We start from the raw sequence: 17817 nt of genomic DNA on the forward strand, positions 1-17817 counted from the left end.
CAACTTTTCATGGTTTATATTGTTCAGAATTGTTTTAAAATGTTCTAGTATAATTAAAGCAAAGTGATTTGGGGAAGAAAATCGCAATAAATCGCAGAATCGAATCGAATCGCAATTAATCGCAGAATCGCAATATAAATCGAATCGGCACCCTAGGAATCGATTTTGAATCGAATCGTGAGGTAGGTGAATCGTGACACCCCTACTGATTTCTATTTTTCTCGCACCTTAACTAACGTCCATAGCATATCATGTACAGTATATATCTGCTGCTATGCTCACTCACTTTATGTCTTACCTCAGGTACCCCACCTTATGTCCTACCTCAGGTACCCCACCTTATGTCCTACCTCAGGTACTTACCGCATCATAGATAGATATACTATGTGTAAATATATAGATACATTTCTGTCTCTTCCCCTTGCCCCCCTTTTGCTTGCACAAAAACTAATTTCACCCACTGTTTTTACACCTGTAAACCTGTGATGTGACAATAAAGTTGATTCTGATGATATCAAAGAATTGACCTTTCTGACTGAGTAGCCATAACATACAAGTCAGATTGCTAGAATATAAGTCCAACTGAAAAATATGTTGTCCCATGAAAATGTAACGTTCTGTCTTTGCAAGCACACTATGGGATAAACATAATGATAAACATAATGGGATAATCTTGTTTACTCAGTAACTCAATCATACAGTACAGCAGTCCATAGTCTACCCCCTGACAAACATACTAGTGTTATGGTAAATGGTAAATAAATGGTGCATTTATAAAGCGCTTTTTATCCAAAGCGCTTTAAATAGATTGTGCATTACATTCACCCATTTACACACAACGATGGCAGAGGTAACCATCAATTACGGGTTCAGAGTCTTACTCAAGGACACTTCGACACTAACTCTGGGGGAGACCGGGATTGAACTGGGAACCTCGCGGTTCACCATCCGGCCCGCTCTACTGGGCCACTCTCTACCACTGAGCCACTGCCACCCCCATGGTAGCAGTGGCTCAGGGGTTATCGCTAATGTATTAACCCATTAAGACCTGAGGCGATTCTAAAAATGTTTTCTAAATCCTGACAGATTTTTGAAAAAAAAAATAAAAAAAATATTTTTTCACGATTTTTCAAAAATAGCAGATCTACAAGCTCATAGCGCGGCACTCGGTGCCACGCTATGAGCTTGTATATCTGCTATTTTTGAATAGCCAAAGAGATCTAAAGTGACACAGATGCGTTCCAAGTCTTAATGTATTAATAATGTAGTAACCTTATTGCATGACAACACGTCACTCGACAAAAATAAGTATTCTGATATTTCTCTCTGGGTTTGTATTATGTTACTTTAGTGTTTAGTATTTCCAATGTTCTGTACTTCTGCTCCACTACATCTCAGAGGCAAATATTGTACTTTTACTCCACTACAATTATTTGACAACTTCAGTTACTTTGTAGATTTTGATTAAAAAACTATATTAACTTCTTCAGCCATATACTGTACATTTCTGTAATTTGAAAATAGCTATCTGCTGTTTTCAAAAGATTTGTTATTAGTCTCGATTATTAGTCCGATTAAGCACTATTACATACTTCGTCGTACAACGGTGTCGCAAAAAAAATTGCAGATCTACAAGCTTACAGCACATTACAGTACATTGCGACGTGCAGTGAGCTTGTAGATTGGCTATTTTTGCTTTTTGGGGGTCAATTTTTAATTTAAAGATTAAACAAATAGGTTATCGTCGGTTATTTTATTTCAATCGATTGCTTTTAATAGACCCTTAAATTGATTAGTTTGATGAACTTCTGCACCCCCATATACGGGCATGTCTAATTGTCTATGCATTTTCATGTTCGAGTCAGTCAGTCGGTCAGAAGACCGATGCCAAACTTAGGTGGTCATCTGCCGTTCTGTAAACACTCAGGATCATTAACATTCCTCCTCTCTAATGGGCCGCGGTCATCTGAACAGGGTGGAACAGAACACACTCTTAAGCTCACCATGCTGACAACTCGATGAAAAACCCACTATATAATGTTATTGACTCATGTGGGACGGTTACTAAACAAAAAGGGTCTTTTTTATGAGCAACTGCTCTTATAGGTACCGTAAATCAATCACCATTAACGGTTTAAAGATGTCTACACTTGACTAATCCATCCATTTGCCAGACAGGTTTGGGATTACAACATGCCTACTTGATGATTGGTTCTCAAAGTGGGGTCCGGGGACCCCCAAGGGTCCTTGAGGGGGTTCCAGGGGGTCCCCAGGAAATACTTATACTTTGGCTATTCAAAAATAGCAGATCTACAAGCTCATAGCGCGGCACCGAGTGCCGCGCTATGAGCTTGTAGATCTGCTATTTTTTTTTTAATCGTGAAAATTTGTGCAAATCTTTGAATATAATATTTTTTAAAGCGAACATTTGTAACTCAAATCGTTGCTTCTGGGGGTCCCTGGAACAAAATATTTTGACATGGGGGTCCGCGGCCAAATACATATCATTTTGGGGGTCCTTGACCTGAAAAGGTTCGAGAACCACTGTACTTGATGATTCAAAATGCATAAAAGCACGTTATACACAGTAAAATCCTCAGTGGGCATTTATTCCATCCATTTGTAACTCTGAGAACGTACACATGTAACCACATTAGGAGAGACCCTACAAACACTCTATATAGCATTGGTTCTCAAAGTGGCATCCTTGGGGGGGTGGGTACCAGGGGGTCCCCAGCAAAATTAGTTAATATAGCGTCACAATCATTTTAACCACTTTAACCATATTTTATACTTTGGCTATTCAAACATGAGCAGATATACAAGCTCACAGCGCGTCACTTCGTGCAGCGCTGCCAGCTTATACATCTGCTATTTTTTTTTTTACATTTTTGAAAAATCTTGAAAGTGTTTGTTTTTTTCTTTTTCTTTTTTTTTTACACAAATATTCTCTTCTGGGGGTCCTTGGCACAAAACAAAACAACATTTCCAGATCCGTGGGCCAAATACTATTTGGGGGTCCTGCGGTCACGGAGATTGTTTTATCCCACGATTTTGTAACCCTATTTTTTCACCCTGCAGTGCCAATGCCTATAAGCTTGTAATCCTAGGCGCTACTCTCCCTCTGCCAGCCTGGGGAGAGCCCCGAACTGAGCTCATGCTTCCTTCAACACATGAGGAGTTAGCAGACCGCTTCTTATCAACAAACTATTTTTTTTTTTTTTTACAGAAAAGAATATCCCTTACACAAGCTTTAACTACTTTGCTAGTTAGGGCTGCGGCCAGTCAATCTTCAGTCCATATGGTGCGTTTATGTACGTAAAGCTCTTTCTTTTCATCTACAGCGTAACCAACTGTGACAAGATGTTTTCCCGGGCTGAACGTTCTCTGTTGTGTGTTCTCTGCACACCGTTTATCAATCCGGACCCTTTCGACGCCATTCAGTTCCACTGTGAGAGGGGCCAGCGTTTTGAAGTAGACATCTGTGACGAATCAGTCACCTCATGTTAAAGTCAACCTGGAGTGCACTGCACTGATAACTATCTGTCCGTCCTTTCATATTTAATGTCCGCACGCAGTCATGCAGAGCTACTCCAAAAATACATAACATCCAAACATGTATGACAGTGCACTGTGTGTATGGTACCACTCACCAACTTTAAAGGTAGGGCAACTGATAAGGGAATTCAGCTATCTACATACTACTGTAGTCCATATCTAGAAACTATATCAGTTGTTTTGGTCTGGCTATGAAGAACCATTACATCACGAGTGAAGGATGTTGCTAGTTGTACATACAGTATGTATATCCTGTACTATTCTGTATTTTTCTATAACTATTCTTTGTAAATGTCTCACATTCAAAAGACGCTATACTTGGAATGCTCTGGAAGGCTATCTAATGTTAACTGTGAAATTAAATGTATATTTAGGATATAGGACCAGTAGGCAGTGGTTCCGGTACGAGACACAAAGGAGACTCTTTGTGTCTCCTACTGGAACCGCTGCCGGTCATCAAATTATTGGCTCAGGAATGCGAGAAACACAAAAAAATATCCATGAATTCAAGTCTCCATGGGGTGACTAATCCATAGGAAAAAAGTCATTTTATGGGTGAACTATCTCTTTACGTGTCCTTGTATTTGCTCAGCCTATACGGAGCTTGGGTGAGTTTACCAGAGTGGACTTCCACTTCCACTCCTCACACAGAGTTGATGATTTCTGAGTGTTGGGGACGGGGTTGAGTTTAGCTGTTCAAACACTGATCAGCAAAATGTATTATGACACATTTGTTTATGAGAATGCCAAATTAACATAGTTACAGTTCACTTAGATGGCCGAAATACGGCCAGCAAGGTATTGAGCAAGGTCTCCGGACTGACAACGTTTCTGGCAAGGACAGCAAGGTACTTAGATAGGGAGACAGAACAGGTGATTTTGCATGTACATCTTGGTTCGAGGGCTTAATGAGATCCCTTAAAACCAAGCTATACAGTCAGCTCAGAATAGACTGATCAGGGTCATTCTAGGGTTGGGACCCAGATCCCACATAGGTACAGTAGGAACCAGTTTAGAGAGCTCAACTGGCTCCCAGTAGAATCCAGGGTAACCATGTCCAGATTGACCATGGTTCATGAGATAATATATGGCGAGGTCCCCATATTTCTAAAGACATGTTTTACTCAGAGAAGCGATGTACACCATTTTTTCACCAGAGCCAGTGTAGCAGATGTGAGTCATTCTGGCTTTTAAAAGTAATCATTTACTGACATAGGAGCCACACAGTGGAACGACCTCAAAACCAGTGTCAAACTGACAACCAATCTGAGGTCTTTTAAGCAGAAGACAAAAGCATGTCTATTAGAAAAGGTTCCCCTATCATTCATTAGACTAGGGAAAGATAAGGGAGCACTTGTTAGCCCATTAAGACCTGGAACGCATCTGTGTCACTTTTTAGATTTGAACTAAAAAACTTATTATTTTACACTTTGGCTATTTTTGAAAAATTGTGAAAATGTGTGCAAATCTTATGAATATATATATTCTTTTAAAGCGAACATTTGTAACTCAAATCTTTGCTTCTGGGACCCCCTGGAACAACATATTTTGAGATGGGGGTCGGCGGCCAAATACATATCATTTTGGGGGTCCTTGACATGAAAAGGATTGAGCACCACTGATACAGAAACATACGTTTTTCAGAATACTGTTGAGATTTAGGAGACATGTAGAATCGGCTTCAGGTCTTAATGTTAGACCTGAAGGTTAGTATGTATGTACTGCGTATGTTATTATGTCATGTGTTTTTGTATTGTAATAACTTATTGACTGTAAATGTGAGAGCGAGGACCTCCACGGAAATAAATCTCAGGACTTTCTTGTGTAATCCTCGAACTGCTGTAACCATGTGGTTTTCGCTTTTCAAATAAATCAAATCAAATCAAATCAAGACCTGAAAAGGACAAAAAGGAAAGAGAAGATAGTCTCAAAACAAAACTATGCTAATGAATTAGTACCACACTAAAGTTTCGTTCTGGGAAAAGGCACGTCCTTATAAACTCCTCCATTGCAACACAGAGCTATACTCACTATCCAAAACATCTCACCACTGTCTTGATCTCATTTATTGTTCTCCGTCTTTCTCTGCATCTCTGCCAAATTCCCTCTTGTTTCTCCCTCTGTCCCCCCTATTCTGTGTAAAGCTGACTCAGCAGTGGACCCTTACTGCGTAACATCCATTTTAGTCATGTTTCTGGCGAAACATCCCCGCAGCTCAGTTATCTGTTAGAAGTGTGATTCCAAGAATTCAGTTCAAAATAAAAAACGCTCCAAAACAAATGATGCACGCAGGGATCTTAGTGCCGAGGATATCTTGGAACGTAACAATATAGCCCCGTCAGAAACAGCGCCGCTATTGTCCTAGGGGACACGGGGAGAACATGCAAACTCCACACCGAATGGGCCTTCCTGTGTGGAGTTTGCATGTTCTCCCCGTGTCCCCTAGGGTAGGTATACCCTCACAAATAACATGTAGTAATCCTGGTCTCTATACTGCCTTCCCTCTGGTCAGCCGGGGCGCCTGATGGAGGGGAAAGAAACTGGTTGGAATATCGTGTTCCTTCCACGCGCTGTTCCAACCGGGGAAACTCCCCCTCCTGTCAGGTGATAAGAAGCGGCCTGCTCACTCCTCATGCATTGAAGAAGGCATGAGCTCAGTTCTGGGCTCTCCCTAGGCTGACAGAGGGAGAGTAGCGCCTAGGATTACATAAGCATTTGGCACTGGGTGAAAAAAACTGGGTTACAAAATCGTGCGATAAAAAGAAAAAAAGAGAAACGGTATATATTAACTATAAATTACATAAATAAATACATTTCCGGTGCCTGTGTCGGGGGGCAGATGTTGGGCAGATTCAATCAATTCAAAATAATGAGTGAGTTAGAGAAGTTGTCAAAAAAAGACACAAATAGCTTTTGTTTAATTGAACAAGTTACACGGTATGACTTTAATCTCTATTGAGGTGTCCTGAATCAGCTCAAAGAGACCTCTTGTCTCTTAGAGTTTTTTTTCCCCTGAACTAAAAATGAGTGAATGCTGTTTTCTGGGCCAGGGATTGCAATGAGGAGGTTTGGAATGTTTCATCACAGTTGGCTCCACAGATCAGCGCTGACTTAATTACTGTAACTGTTCTCATATGAGCTTAATAAAAGAGCATTACTGCATACAGCGTTCTGGGAACGCATCACCTATGGTGTCACAACAGGGTGGGGGTAGGTCGGTTTAACCCATTAAGACCGGGAAAGCATCTCTCCTTTTAGATTTTAACCACTTTAACCATTATCTTATACTTTGGGCTATTCAAACATAGCAGATCTACAAGCTGGTTGATCTGCACATTTTTGAGCGGTGTATCCGCTCCTATAAGTGGGTTTGGGACCCATCCGTGGCGAAAGTTTTTCTTTCCGTCGCGAAAATGTGTCTTTCGCTGTACTGTGATTGGCTGATTGGCTGTGACGTACTGTGATTGGCTAGCGAGACGCATGACAAAATTAATAACTCATAAATATCACCACTCACAAAAATAACTTTTTTTTTTTAAGTGAGCTTCCATCACTGTGATGACCACTGTTGTTTTTGAGCACCGAGCGGTGCAAATATACAAGTGTCACAGCAAAGGGTCTGAATACTTATCTTTGCAGGATAAGTATTCAGGATAAGGATTGCTGTGATTGGCTAGCGAGACACATGATGAAATTGACTTAAAACTTCGCTCATAAATAGCACCGCTCACTTCACACTGGGTGTGATTTTTGAGTGGTGCCAACCACTCCTACATTTGACTTTGTCCGTGTGTCCGTATGTCCGTCCGTCCGTATGTCCGTTCGTCCGTATGTCCATCCGTTTGAGCACGGCTGATTGGTCAAGCTTCACGTGACACGTGACAATATGTTGTCACGTGTCACGTGACAACATATTGTTGCTGATTGTTGCGGATGCAACCAGTTACACTTTCAAAGGCACCACTCTCTTCACACTGGGTGTGATTTTTTTTTAAATTGTGAAACATTTTGCAAATCTTTGAATGTATATGTTTTTTAAAGCGAACATTTGTAACTCAAATCTTTGCTTCTGGGGATTCACAAATGCCTTCTAAATCCTAAAAAAAAAAATTGGGAAAAAAAACTTACGTTGCTATAATATCAGTGGTTCTCAGGCTTTTTCCATGTCAAGGACCTCCCAAAATGATATGTATTTGTCCGCGGACCCCCATCTCAAAATATGTTGTTTCAGGGACCCCCAGCAGCACAGATCGGACTTAAATATTTTCACTTTAAAACATATATATATATATATATATCTAAAGATTTCAGACTTTTCACGATTTTTCAAGAAATAGCAGATCTACAAGCTCATAGCGCGGCACTCGGTGCCGGGCTATGAGCTTGTAGATCTGCTATTTTTGAATAGACAAATAAATCTTAAAATGACACAGATGCGTTCCCGGTCTTAATGGTTTAAGAGAGAGATGAATGGATGGATGGATGGAGTCATTGTAGTAAAGAGAGAAAGTAAGAGTGAGAAGGCCTGTGGTTTATGTAACTTCCTCTTAACCACAAGCTAATAACATTTAACAATGTTTTAAACGTGCACTCTCTGTGCTATTAAGTAAGACGCAGTGGTGGTAAAGTACTCAAATGTTTTACTTAAGTAAAAGTATCAATACTGCAACGTATAGAAATACCCTGTTGTAAAAGACAGGGAATTCAAAATGTACTTGAGTAAAAAGTACAAAGTTATTGGCATCAAAATGTACTTTCAGTACCACAAGTATAAAGTAGTCATTGGCGCAGAATGTCCCGTTTCACAAGTTTTCAAATATATACAAATCTTTTGAAAATAGCAGATCTACAAGCTCACAATGCGTCGCATCGCGACGCATTGTGAGCTTGTAGATCGGCTATTTTCAAATGGCCCGAAATGAATATAGGGTTAATGTAGGGGGGTTAAGTAGTTAATGTATTGTATGTTTTGTAATAACAATCAAAATCTACAAAGTAACTAGTAACTAAAGATTTCAAAGAATTTTAGTGGAGTAAAAAGTACAATATTTGCCTCTGAGATGTAGTGGAGTAGAAGTAAAAGTACTGAAAATTGGAAATTCTCCAGTCAAGTAAAAATACCCCAGAATTGTACTTAAGTAAGTAAGTAAGAGCCATGTGGATGTTGACGTTTACACATTGTTTGACGCCATCGAAGCTTGATTTATGCTTCAGTGACAAAGTGTCGTGTGACGCGTGACATGACACGCTGTCACCGCAGCATAAATCTAGTTTAATTCAGTCATAAGTTATCTCATAACAGAACTAACTAAATGAAAACAGTGACTTTGCCCTAAGATATCATTTTATGATATGATACGATATGATCCTATTCTTCTGCCTACACGTACGCCATGTCCTTAGTATGAGCGAATAGGGGAAGGGAATCGACGTCACGTGATGCTTTTGTTTGGCGAGGCAAAAACTTGGATGCGTCTCAAAGAATATGATTATTGGCAGAATCGCGGAACGTTTAGAATATTTGGCGGTCCCGTGTACATTTTTCACAAGATGGCTGGTTGTTGCAATGACATGCACTACATTACTACACCATATGTTGAGCTATTACAAAATAAACCCATAAAATGTAACGACGTGTACATTCCGTACTGCAATTCCAATGGTGAAAGCTGTGTAGCCTGGCATTGGCCAGACCGATAACGTGGATTCACTCTCACGTTCCTCCTCGGTATCAGTCTGGACTTCGGCCCATAGGGAGCGAGTATGAGAAATCAGAAAATAATCGGGCCAATCAGTGACTATGGTAGCCTGGGATCCAGCCTGCTTCGCTAAGTTCGGCAGACTTTTTTTTCTCTCTTCGCTTCTCAGTCTGGAAAGCCTCCTATCTATGGGCCCTATGGGCCGAAGTCCTGATACCGGGGAGGAACGTGAGAGTGAATCCACGTTATCAGTCTGGCCAATGCCAGGCTAAAAGCTGTGTGGTTTCACCCGAAAAAGTAATGGCGGATTCGGCCAGGCCCCGAAATACCCGTATGTGTGTCTCAAAGAATAGCAAAGGATATCATATGGATCTGATGGGTATATTATCCATCATATTGTGTGTGCAGTGTGCTAATGGTAAATAAACTACGAGTCTTTTCTGATAATAACAGGAGACAGAGAGTGAAGGACTATATTTAAGAACAGATGGAAAACAAATGTGTGTCAATGCTCGTTAAAAGCATTAGAAGTCAAAATAATTGTGGGCTATGATAGTCTAAGTGCATTACAATATAACACAAAGAGAGAATGTACACACATACACTAGGGCTTAGAGTTACCAAGCCATTAATTACATGTTCAGGCTGAAACATTTATACTTGGTCATATAGTGTTGGTCAAATAGCATCACATGTAGATGCTGCTGAGTTTTGTATTATGTATTATATTTCAATTCAATTCAGTTCATTACTTTATTCTTTAACTTTATTCCAGACACTCAGGGGGTCCATAGATAACACACACACAAAGCATTTACAAAACACATACAAATAAATTAAACAGTTGTCCAACAATCCTTTTATCATAACCTTAGACCAGGGGCCAAGGACCCCCTAGCTGAGAGAGAGATGAAGCAGGGACCCCCTACTCTATATTGCATAAAATTGTGTTTCAGATTAAAGTTTTTGTTTTACTTAGTCTGCTCTTTTTTCCCTCTACACCTATAGCCTCTTTGCCAAAAAATAGCCGATCTACAAGCTCTCAACGCCTCGCAGCGCGAGGCGTTGAGAGCTTGTAGATCTGCTATTTTCGGCTAATGTTCCCCTCAGAAAAGGAATTGTAGGGTTCAAGTGGTTAATGTAAAAAAACGAATTCCTATCACACAAAGATTTGGCGGACCCCCTATAGTAGCTCTGAGTACCCCCTAGGGGTCCCGTACCCCCTGTTGAAGACCCCTGCCTTAGACTGTACTACTACTGTACCTGTAGTGTTAACACACTTGTTAATAAAGTATTCAATCAATCAATTGTGAGAAATTATTTGGGTGTGAATACAACAACAAAGCCTCACCCGAGTGTACCTTTATTTGACAAAATGCCAAGCGTCTACAGCAGTGGTTCTCAAACTTTGTCATGTCAAGGCCCCCCAAAATGATATGTATTTGGCTACGGACCCCTCCCCTCTCAAAAAAAATTTGTGCCAGGGATTTTTTTTAAATAGCAGATCTACAAGCTCATAGCGCGGCACTCTGTGCCGCGCTATGAGCTTGTAGATCTGCTATTTTTTAATAGCCAAAGTATAAAATAATAGTTAAAGTGGTTAAAATGATTGTGACGCTACAGGGCCCCTGGGCCCCTGGACCCCACTTTGAGAACCAATGGTCTACAGTATGTAGATTAAATATAGGCTTTAATGACACTCACCATTTCCCCTCACTGTTCTCAAACTGCTGGACGGAGTATCCGAACATGTCCTCCAGCGGACCGCTGAACGACAGGCCGTTCTTCTGATCCACGTTGAAGGAACACACACATGACAGCAGCACTGCAACAAACACACAGAGGAAATGTTATTTATTTCATCAAGTTCATCATCATTTGCCAAATACAGTATTAAGCAGTTGATTTCAAGCAGTTGATTTCGTCGGCTAAAACTAAGACGAAAAATGTTTGTAGACTACCTTTTTTCACTGACGAAAACTAAATAAAAACTAAGCCATGATGACTAAAACTAAGACTAAATATATTGACAATTTCGTCAACAAATAAAAAATAGACTAAAATGTTAGTGAGGGACTAGTGGAGAAGAGATCCAGTAGAACTAATAGACAAGTCATTTTATGTTTGGTTGTGTTCGGGGTGTTGCGCTCTGAAAATAGTAGATCTACTATTTTCAACATGCAACCAAGTTTAAAATCAGCCATTATGACGCCATCAACGCACCGCCAAAATACATTTTAGGCGACTAAATCAACTGTAGATTTAGTCGACTAAAACTGGACAAAAACGAAAGGATTTCAGATGACTAAAATATGACAAAAACTAAATGGAATTTTATTCAAAAGACTATGACTAAAACTAAATCAAAATTTGCTGTCAAAATCAACACTGGTATCAAGAACGTGCACACCATTCAAAGTTATAGGGCGACAGAAAAGAACGTATGGCGGCCGCGTCCATTGAGTTCAATGGAGAAGTGGCGCCCTGTTATATTAAAAAAAAAGGGAAAAAGTACTGTTACAAGTAAAGGCCTGTGTTCAAAATGCTACTTGAGTAAAAGTACAAAAGTATTGGCATCAAAATATACTTAAAGTTTCAAAAGTACATTTATTTATTTTTTAAATAGCAGATCTACAAGCTCACAACGCTTCGCGATGCGACACGTTATGAGCTTGTAGATCGGCTATTTTCAAATTACTGTTTGATAATACATGCAGTTTTGCATGTCTAACTGATTACATTCTATGCATTGTCTCTTCAACATCAGTGTCGAAGTTATTTGGAATATATAAGGGCATAAAATTGCTACATTTTGGCATATAATAAGAGAAATACAAGGGCAAACATTCTGGATAAATATTTTCAAAATATTTAGGGAAAATGTCACGAACAATTCCTGTATTCAGCCTCAATGATTGTGGAATAATTCATGAGGCCAGACGTGATGTCAGTGATAAAGAGGTTACTGACATGATGGGGGAAGAAATATGGAAATCATATCCACACACACACAAATCATATCAACACTGAATACATTCACACAGACACCTCCTATAAAACACACACACACACACACACACACACACACACACACACACACACACACACACACACACACACACACACACACACACACACACACACACACACACACACACACACACACATGCGTGCATGCGCAAACATGCACATGCATGCATGCATATACACAAAGACACATGCACAAACAGACATGCGCGCACCCAGTGTGTGTGTGCGTGTGTGCATGTGTGTGTGCATACACACGTGCGTGTGTGCATGTGCGTGTGTGTGTGTGTGTGTGTGTGTGTGTGCGTGTGTGCATGTGTGTGTGCATACACACACACACAACACCAGTGGTGGAAAAAGTACTCGTAAACAAGTTTTCACTTGTTTTTTTGTGTGTTTTTTTTAAATAGCAGATCTACACTTGTAGATCTGCTATTTTCAAATAGCTAAAGTTTACATTGGGTTGAAGTGGTTAATGCATGTTTCGTAATAACAATCACAATCTACAAAGTAACTAGTAACTAAAGTTTTCAAATAATTGTAGTGGAGTAAAAAGTACAATATTTGCCTCTGAGATGTAGTGGAGTAGAAGTAAAAGTACTGACAATTGGAAACACTCGAGTAAAGTAAAGATGCCTCAAAACTGTTACCAAAGTACAGTAACTGAGTAAATGTACTTAAATACTTTACACCACTGACACACACACACACACACACACACACACACACACACACACACACACACACACACACACACACACACACACACACACACACACACACGCACACACGCACGCACACACGCACGCACACACGCGCGCGCACACACACAAACAGAGTCATTCTGGAGGACACCAGAGGAATTTCATACATCAATGTGAAGGACTTGGGTCAGTCAGACATCCTGACCCTGAGGAACAATGGCTTCTTCTCTGCATCCTGGGCAGCCTGACAGACCAGTGTAAATCACTGATGCTCTATTTAACCATCTATGTTCTCATTGTGTCCGACACCACAACGAAGCCCTTTATTAAACCATTTAGACCGGGAACGCATCTGTGTGTCATTTTATGTCGATTTCTTTAGCTATTCAAAAATAGCAGATCTGCAAAAAAAAAAAAAAATCTTGAAAATGTGTGCAAGTCTTTGAATATATATATTTTTTAAAGTGAACTTTTTTAACTCAAATCTTTGCTTCTGGGGGATTCTACAAATGTCTTCTAAATCTTAACAGTTTTTTGAAAAAATAATATTGCTATAATATCAGTGGTTCTCAAACCTTTTTCATGTCAAGGACCACCCAAAAGTGATATGTATTTGGCCGCGGACCCCCATCTCAAAATATGTTGTTCCAGGGACCCCCCCAGAAGGAAAGATTTGAGTTTTAAAAAATCGCTTTGAAAAAATATATATATATTCAAAGATTTGCTAGACATTTCATGATTTTTCGAAAATAGAAGATCTACAAGCTCATAGCGCGGCACTCGGTGCCGCGCTATGAGCTTGTAGATCTGCTATTTTTGAATAGCCCAAAGGAATCTTAAAAATGACACACAGATGCGTTCCCCGGTCTTTAAAGGGTTAAGCTACTGTGCCGTGGAATGCCATGCGGACAAATGTATTCAATTCCAAAGACTTGTGAGGGAGTAGAGAGAGAGAGAGGGAGTACCAGACAAGCGGGACCCAGAAGAAATGAGGACATTCAGACACAGACTGGACTCACACGGTTACAGTAGATCTATATAGTATATAAAACTTGATCTGGCCTGAAGGCCTCTTGGGCATTAACAGCGTGACATGCTTGACAGAAGCATGACAGAAGGATTAGCGCGCGTGCGTGCGTGCGTGCGTGCGTGCGTGCGTGCGTGCGTGCGTGAGTGCGTGCGTGCGTGCTAGGGGTGGGACGATATGGGTACCTCACGATACGATATATATCACGATATTAGGCCCGCGATAACAATATATATCACGATATTCAATATATTGCGATATATTGCGATATCTTGCGATATTCGTTATATATTGCAAGAAATTTCACCAACGATATATCACGATAGCCCTTGTATTCAATTCATAAACACATAAAATAGCAACAAACAGTTAAAAATCATCATTACTCAAATACAGAGTTGGAAAAACAACGTATCACAAACAAAACTTTTTTTTTTTTTAAATCTTTTTTTATTTTTATTTTTTTAATATCGATTTAAAAAAAATTAATATCGATTATTTATCGTGGGAGAAAGTATCGCGATATATCGATATATCGATATATCGTCCCACCCCTAGTGCATGCGTGCGTGCGGGCGTGCGTGCGGTGCGCACAAGTGCAAGGTGTACACAAATGCATCACAGGCTAGTCTGTGATAATAAGGATAATTCCTTTTAACAGGTCGTTCATGAAAGTCCTTGCGGTCTTGTTTCCAATGAGAACCTGTGAGCAAAAATAGGGGTTAAGAGTCTTGCTCAGGGACAAATTACATTTCATCGACACATATGCTGGCCTGGCCTGGAATCCCCGAAGTGATGGTCCCTAGCTTGTATCATCTCAAACATAAAAAGATAAGCCAGTCAGATTTTGAAATTGATGGCACGGATTTTTCTGGACAGTCACTGTACTGTATTGTTGTTGTACTGTACAAAGGTAGACAGGAGGCTCAGACGTGTAAATGTCGTATAAAAGGTGTTGCTCACCGAAAATAGCTGATCTACAAGCTCACAATGCGGGGCATCCGCCACACGTCCTCAGCTCGTAGATCGGCTGATTTCCGCCGGTGACACCGCCGTAGGGAGAAGGATAAATCATGCAGGCCGTACCCCCCCCCCCCCCCCCCCCCATGCCTCTCACTTTGTCCTTTCCCTGCCCCCCCCTCCATCTCTTAAGACAAGTTCCATTTCCTCCCCCCATTAACTTGATTATGCACACACACACACACACACACACACACACACACACACACACACACACACACACACACACACACACACACACACACACACACGCACACGCACACGCACACGCACACACACACACACACAAGCACACACACGGGCCAATCCAGTTCATTTAGCTGATTCAAGGCGGCTCCAGGCCAAGCAGACCTTCTCCATTTATCACTGACAGACAGAAGTGAAGTATTGTACACAAACACACACACACACACACACACACACACACACACACACACACACACACACACACACACACACACACACATACACATACACACACACACACACACACACACACACACACACACACACACACACACCCTGGAGCTGTATGAACCAACGTCCTCTGACAAAACACAGGGGCATATGCTTTTATTTCACTTGCGCCTTTTATAAAGAACAATTTCATTTTCTTATATTTGCTCTGTCTCTGCCATCAACGGCTTTCAAATCATGACAGAGAACTGTGTTCTAGTAGTTCTATTTGAGCATTATGTTCAACAAGGGGAGTGTCGGAGCTCATTCTATTACTTAAACGCTATATACTTTGTTGACCGGCGCCACTATTTAACTTTTTTATAAATTAATAAAATGTCATTTTGTCCAATCTGTATGGTAGAGAATGTTAATACAATATCACTTATATAATTGGGGTGGTTGTATTTTGTCTCCCTGCTCTTCTATTGAGACAATTAGATCGTGTCAAAGGTCATGTCTCACCTAGACACAGGATCTGACATGAATTTTGACCTGAGATTTAATTTATCCCCTGAGCAAGCAGGGGATAGGGCAGGCTCTATTAGCTCAATGGTAAACAATTCACTTCCTGCGCACTTGCGCAGGAAACTGGGTTCAAATCCGGGGTAGAAGAGGAAGGTTACATAGTGCTGCTTTAAGCTACTGAGATGGCTGACATGCTTTGCTTTAGTTTGACGTGACCATACGATACCGTTTGCTGCGTGTTGTGTTCAAAACATATACTCTGCACTCTGTTCCTGCCTGGAGAACATAATCCTTTATTTTCTGCACCATGCATAAATTTGATTATGTTCTATTTTTGGCTTCCAGTGATATAAACCAAACACAGCATGGCAAAACCGACATGAACTTTGGCTCCACAGCGTTCAGAAACACCTGAAGATTTCCCAAATAGGCCTATAACACTGACACTGTAACCGAGACAGTCACTGCCCACACAAAACCCATTTAGACCAGGAAAGAAAGCCTATACGTTGTTATACCTTTCAAGCATCTGTGTAGTTTTAGTTTTTGCTATAGATATAGCTAGCCTACATCAGTGGTTCTCAACCAGTGGTCCGGGGACCACCAGTGGTCCTTGAGGGAGTACCAGGGGGTCCCCAGCAAAATGAGTTAACATAGCGTCACAATCATTTTTAACCACTTAGCTTTGGCTATTCAAAAATAGCAGATCTACAAGCTCATAGCGCGGCACTCGGTGCCGCGCTATGAGCTTGTAGATCTGCTATTTTTGAAAAACCTTGAAAAAGTGTGCATATCTTTGAATATTTATATTTTTTAAAGCGAAAATTAACTGATATCTTTGCTTCTGGGGGTCCCTGGAACAAAACATTTTCAAATGGGGGTCCGCGGCCAAATGTATATCAATTTAGGGGTCCTTGGCATGAAAAAGTTTGAAAACCACTGGCCTATATGATTTTTTTTTTTTTCAGAAAAGTTTTTAGAATGGGCCTCAGGTATAAATGGGATCAGAATTCCATTTGAGTTATTATTATACCAACATAATTGGCTCATACAGGGAGCTTGTGCCTTCATGGATTTTATTGAACATAACGTCCTCTATCACTGTTATGATGATAAGATATACAGTATGGTCCGGAAGGTTAAAACATATCTGATCTCAGGCCTGCTCTGTTCTTTGGGTGAATAATAGAGGACAGAAGTCTGGACAGTCTGGACAGAAGTCCTGACGTCACTCGTTCATCCCCAGGTTCGTAAAGTAATTTCTCTATGGAGAATAACATTGGGTCATCTTAGAATAGTCTCATATAAGAATTGTGGTCCAAAAATAAACAAACTGTGTCGGCGATATTGTCAGGGAGGAGGTTCTGTATCATTTATGATAGTCAGTCACTTATATTTGATACAGTCTGTTTCTGGCGAAAATGTAACTAATTCGAGGAAGTAACGTTAGCGTTTTCTCACCGTCAGTTGATGCTTCATATCCATAAGAGTCAAACCGCCAGGATCATTTGTTTATTTTTGGAACACAGTTCTTATTTGACGCGATATTAAAGACGTCTATGGGGATTCAGAATGGAGGTGGAAAACCGCGAACCAGGTAGACAAACATAGGATGTGTAAATTGCGTCAGACTTCGGTGCTCTATGGGCACTGAATTTAGCCAAGATGTGAATGCTGACCTTGATTCATAGAAAGTGAAGTGTCATTTAAACTCATATGAGCCATACATTAAGGCACGTTTGTGAAGGAAAGTGATAAATTGACCCTCTGTAGGAGCGAAACATTTAAATTGAAAGGTGATAATGCAGTTTAAAGGAGTAGTTCACCCAAAAAATTACTTATTTTCCATCAATTAACA

At 40.5% G+C, this 17817-nt stretch overlaps 1 protein-coding gene across 1 annotated transcript in view; it reads right to left on the reverse strand.

Annotated features, from left to right (window-relative positions):
- itga1 (integrin, alpha 1) overlaps positions 1–17817 on the reverse strand; it is a 99046-nt gene that overhangs the window by 44936 nt on the left and 36293 nt on the right. Inside the window, exon 3 of the mRNA XM_084047070.1 lies at positions 10962–11082. Coding sequence (XP_083903196.1) covers positions 10962–11082 — 121 coding nt within the window. The remainder of the gene's footprint in view (positions 1–10961; positions 11083–17817) is intronic.

The sequence above is a fragment of the Gymnoscopelus microlampas genome, assembly GCF_963454915.1.
Source record: "Gymnoscopelus microlampas genome assembly, chromosome: 21".
Taxonomy (NCBI): Eukaryota; Metazoa; Chordata; class Actinopteri; order Myctophiformes; family Myctophidae; genus Gymnoscopelus; species Gymnoscopelus microlampas.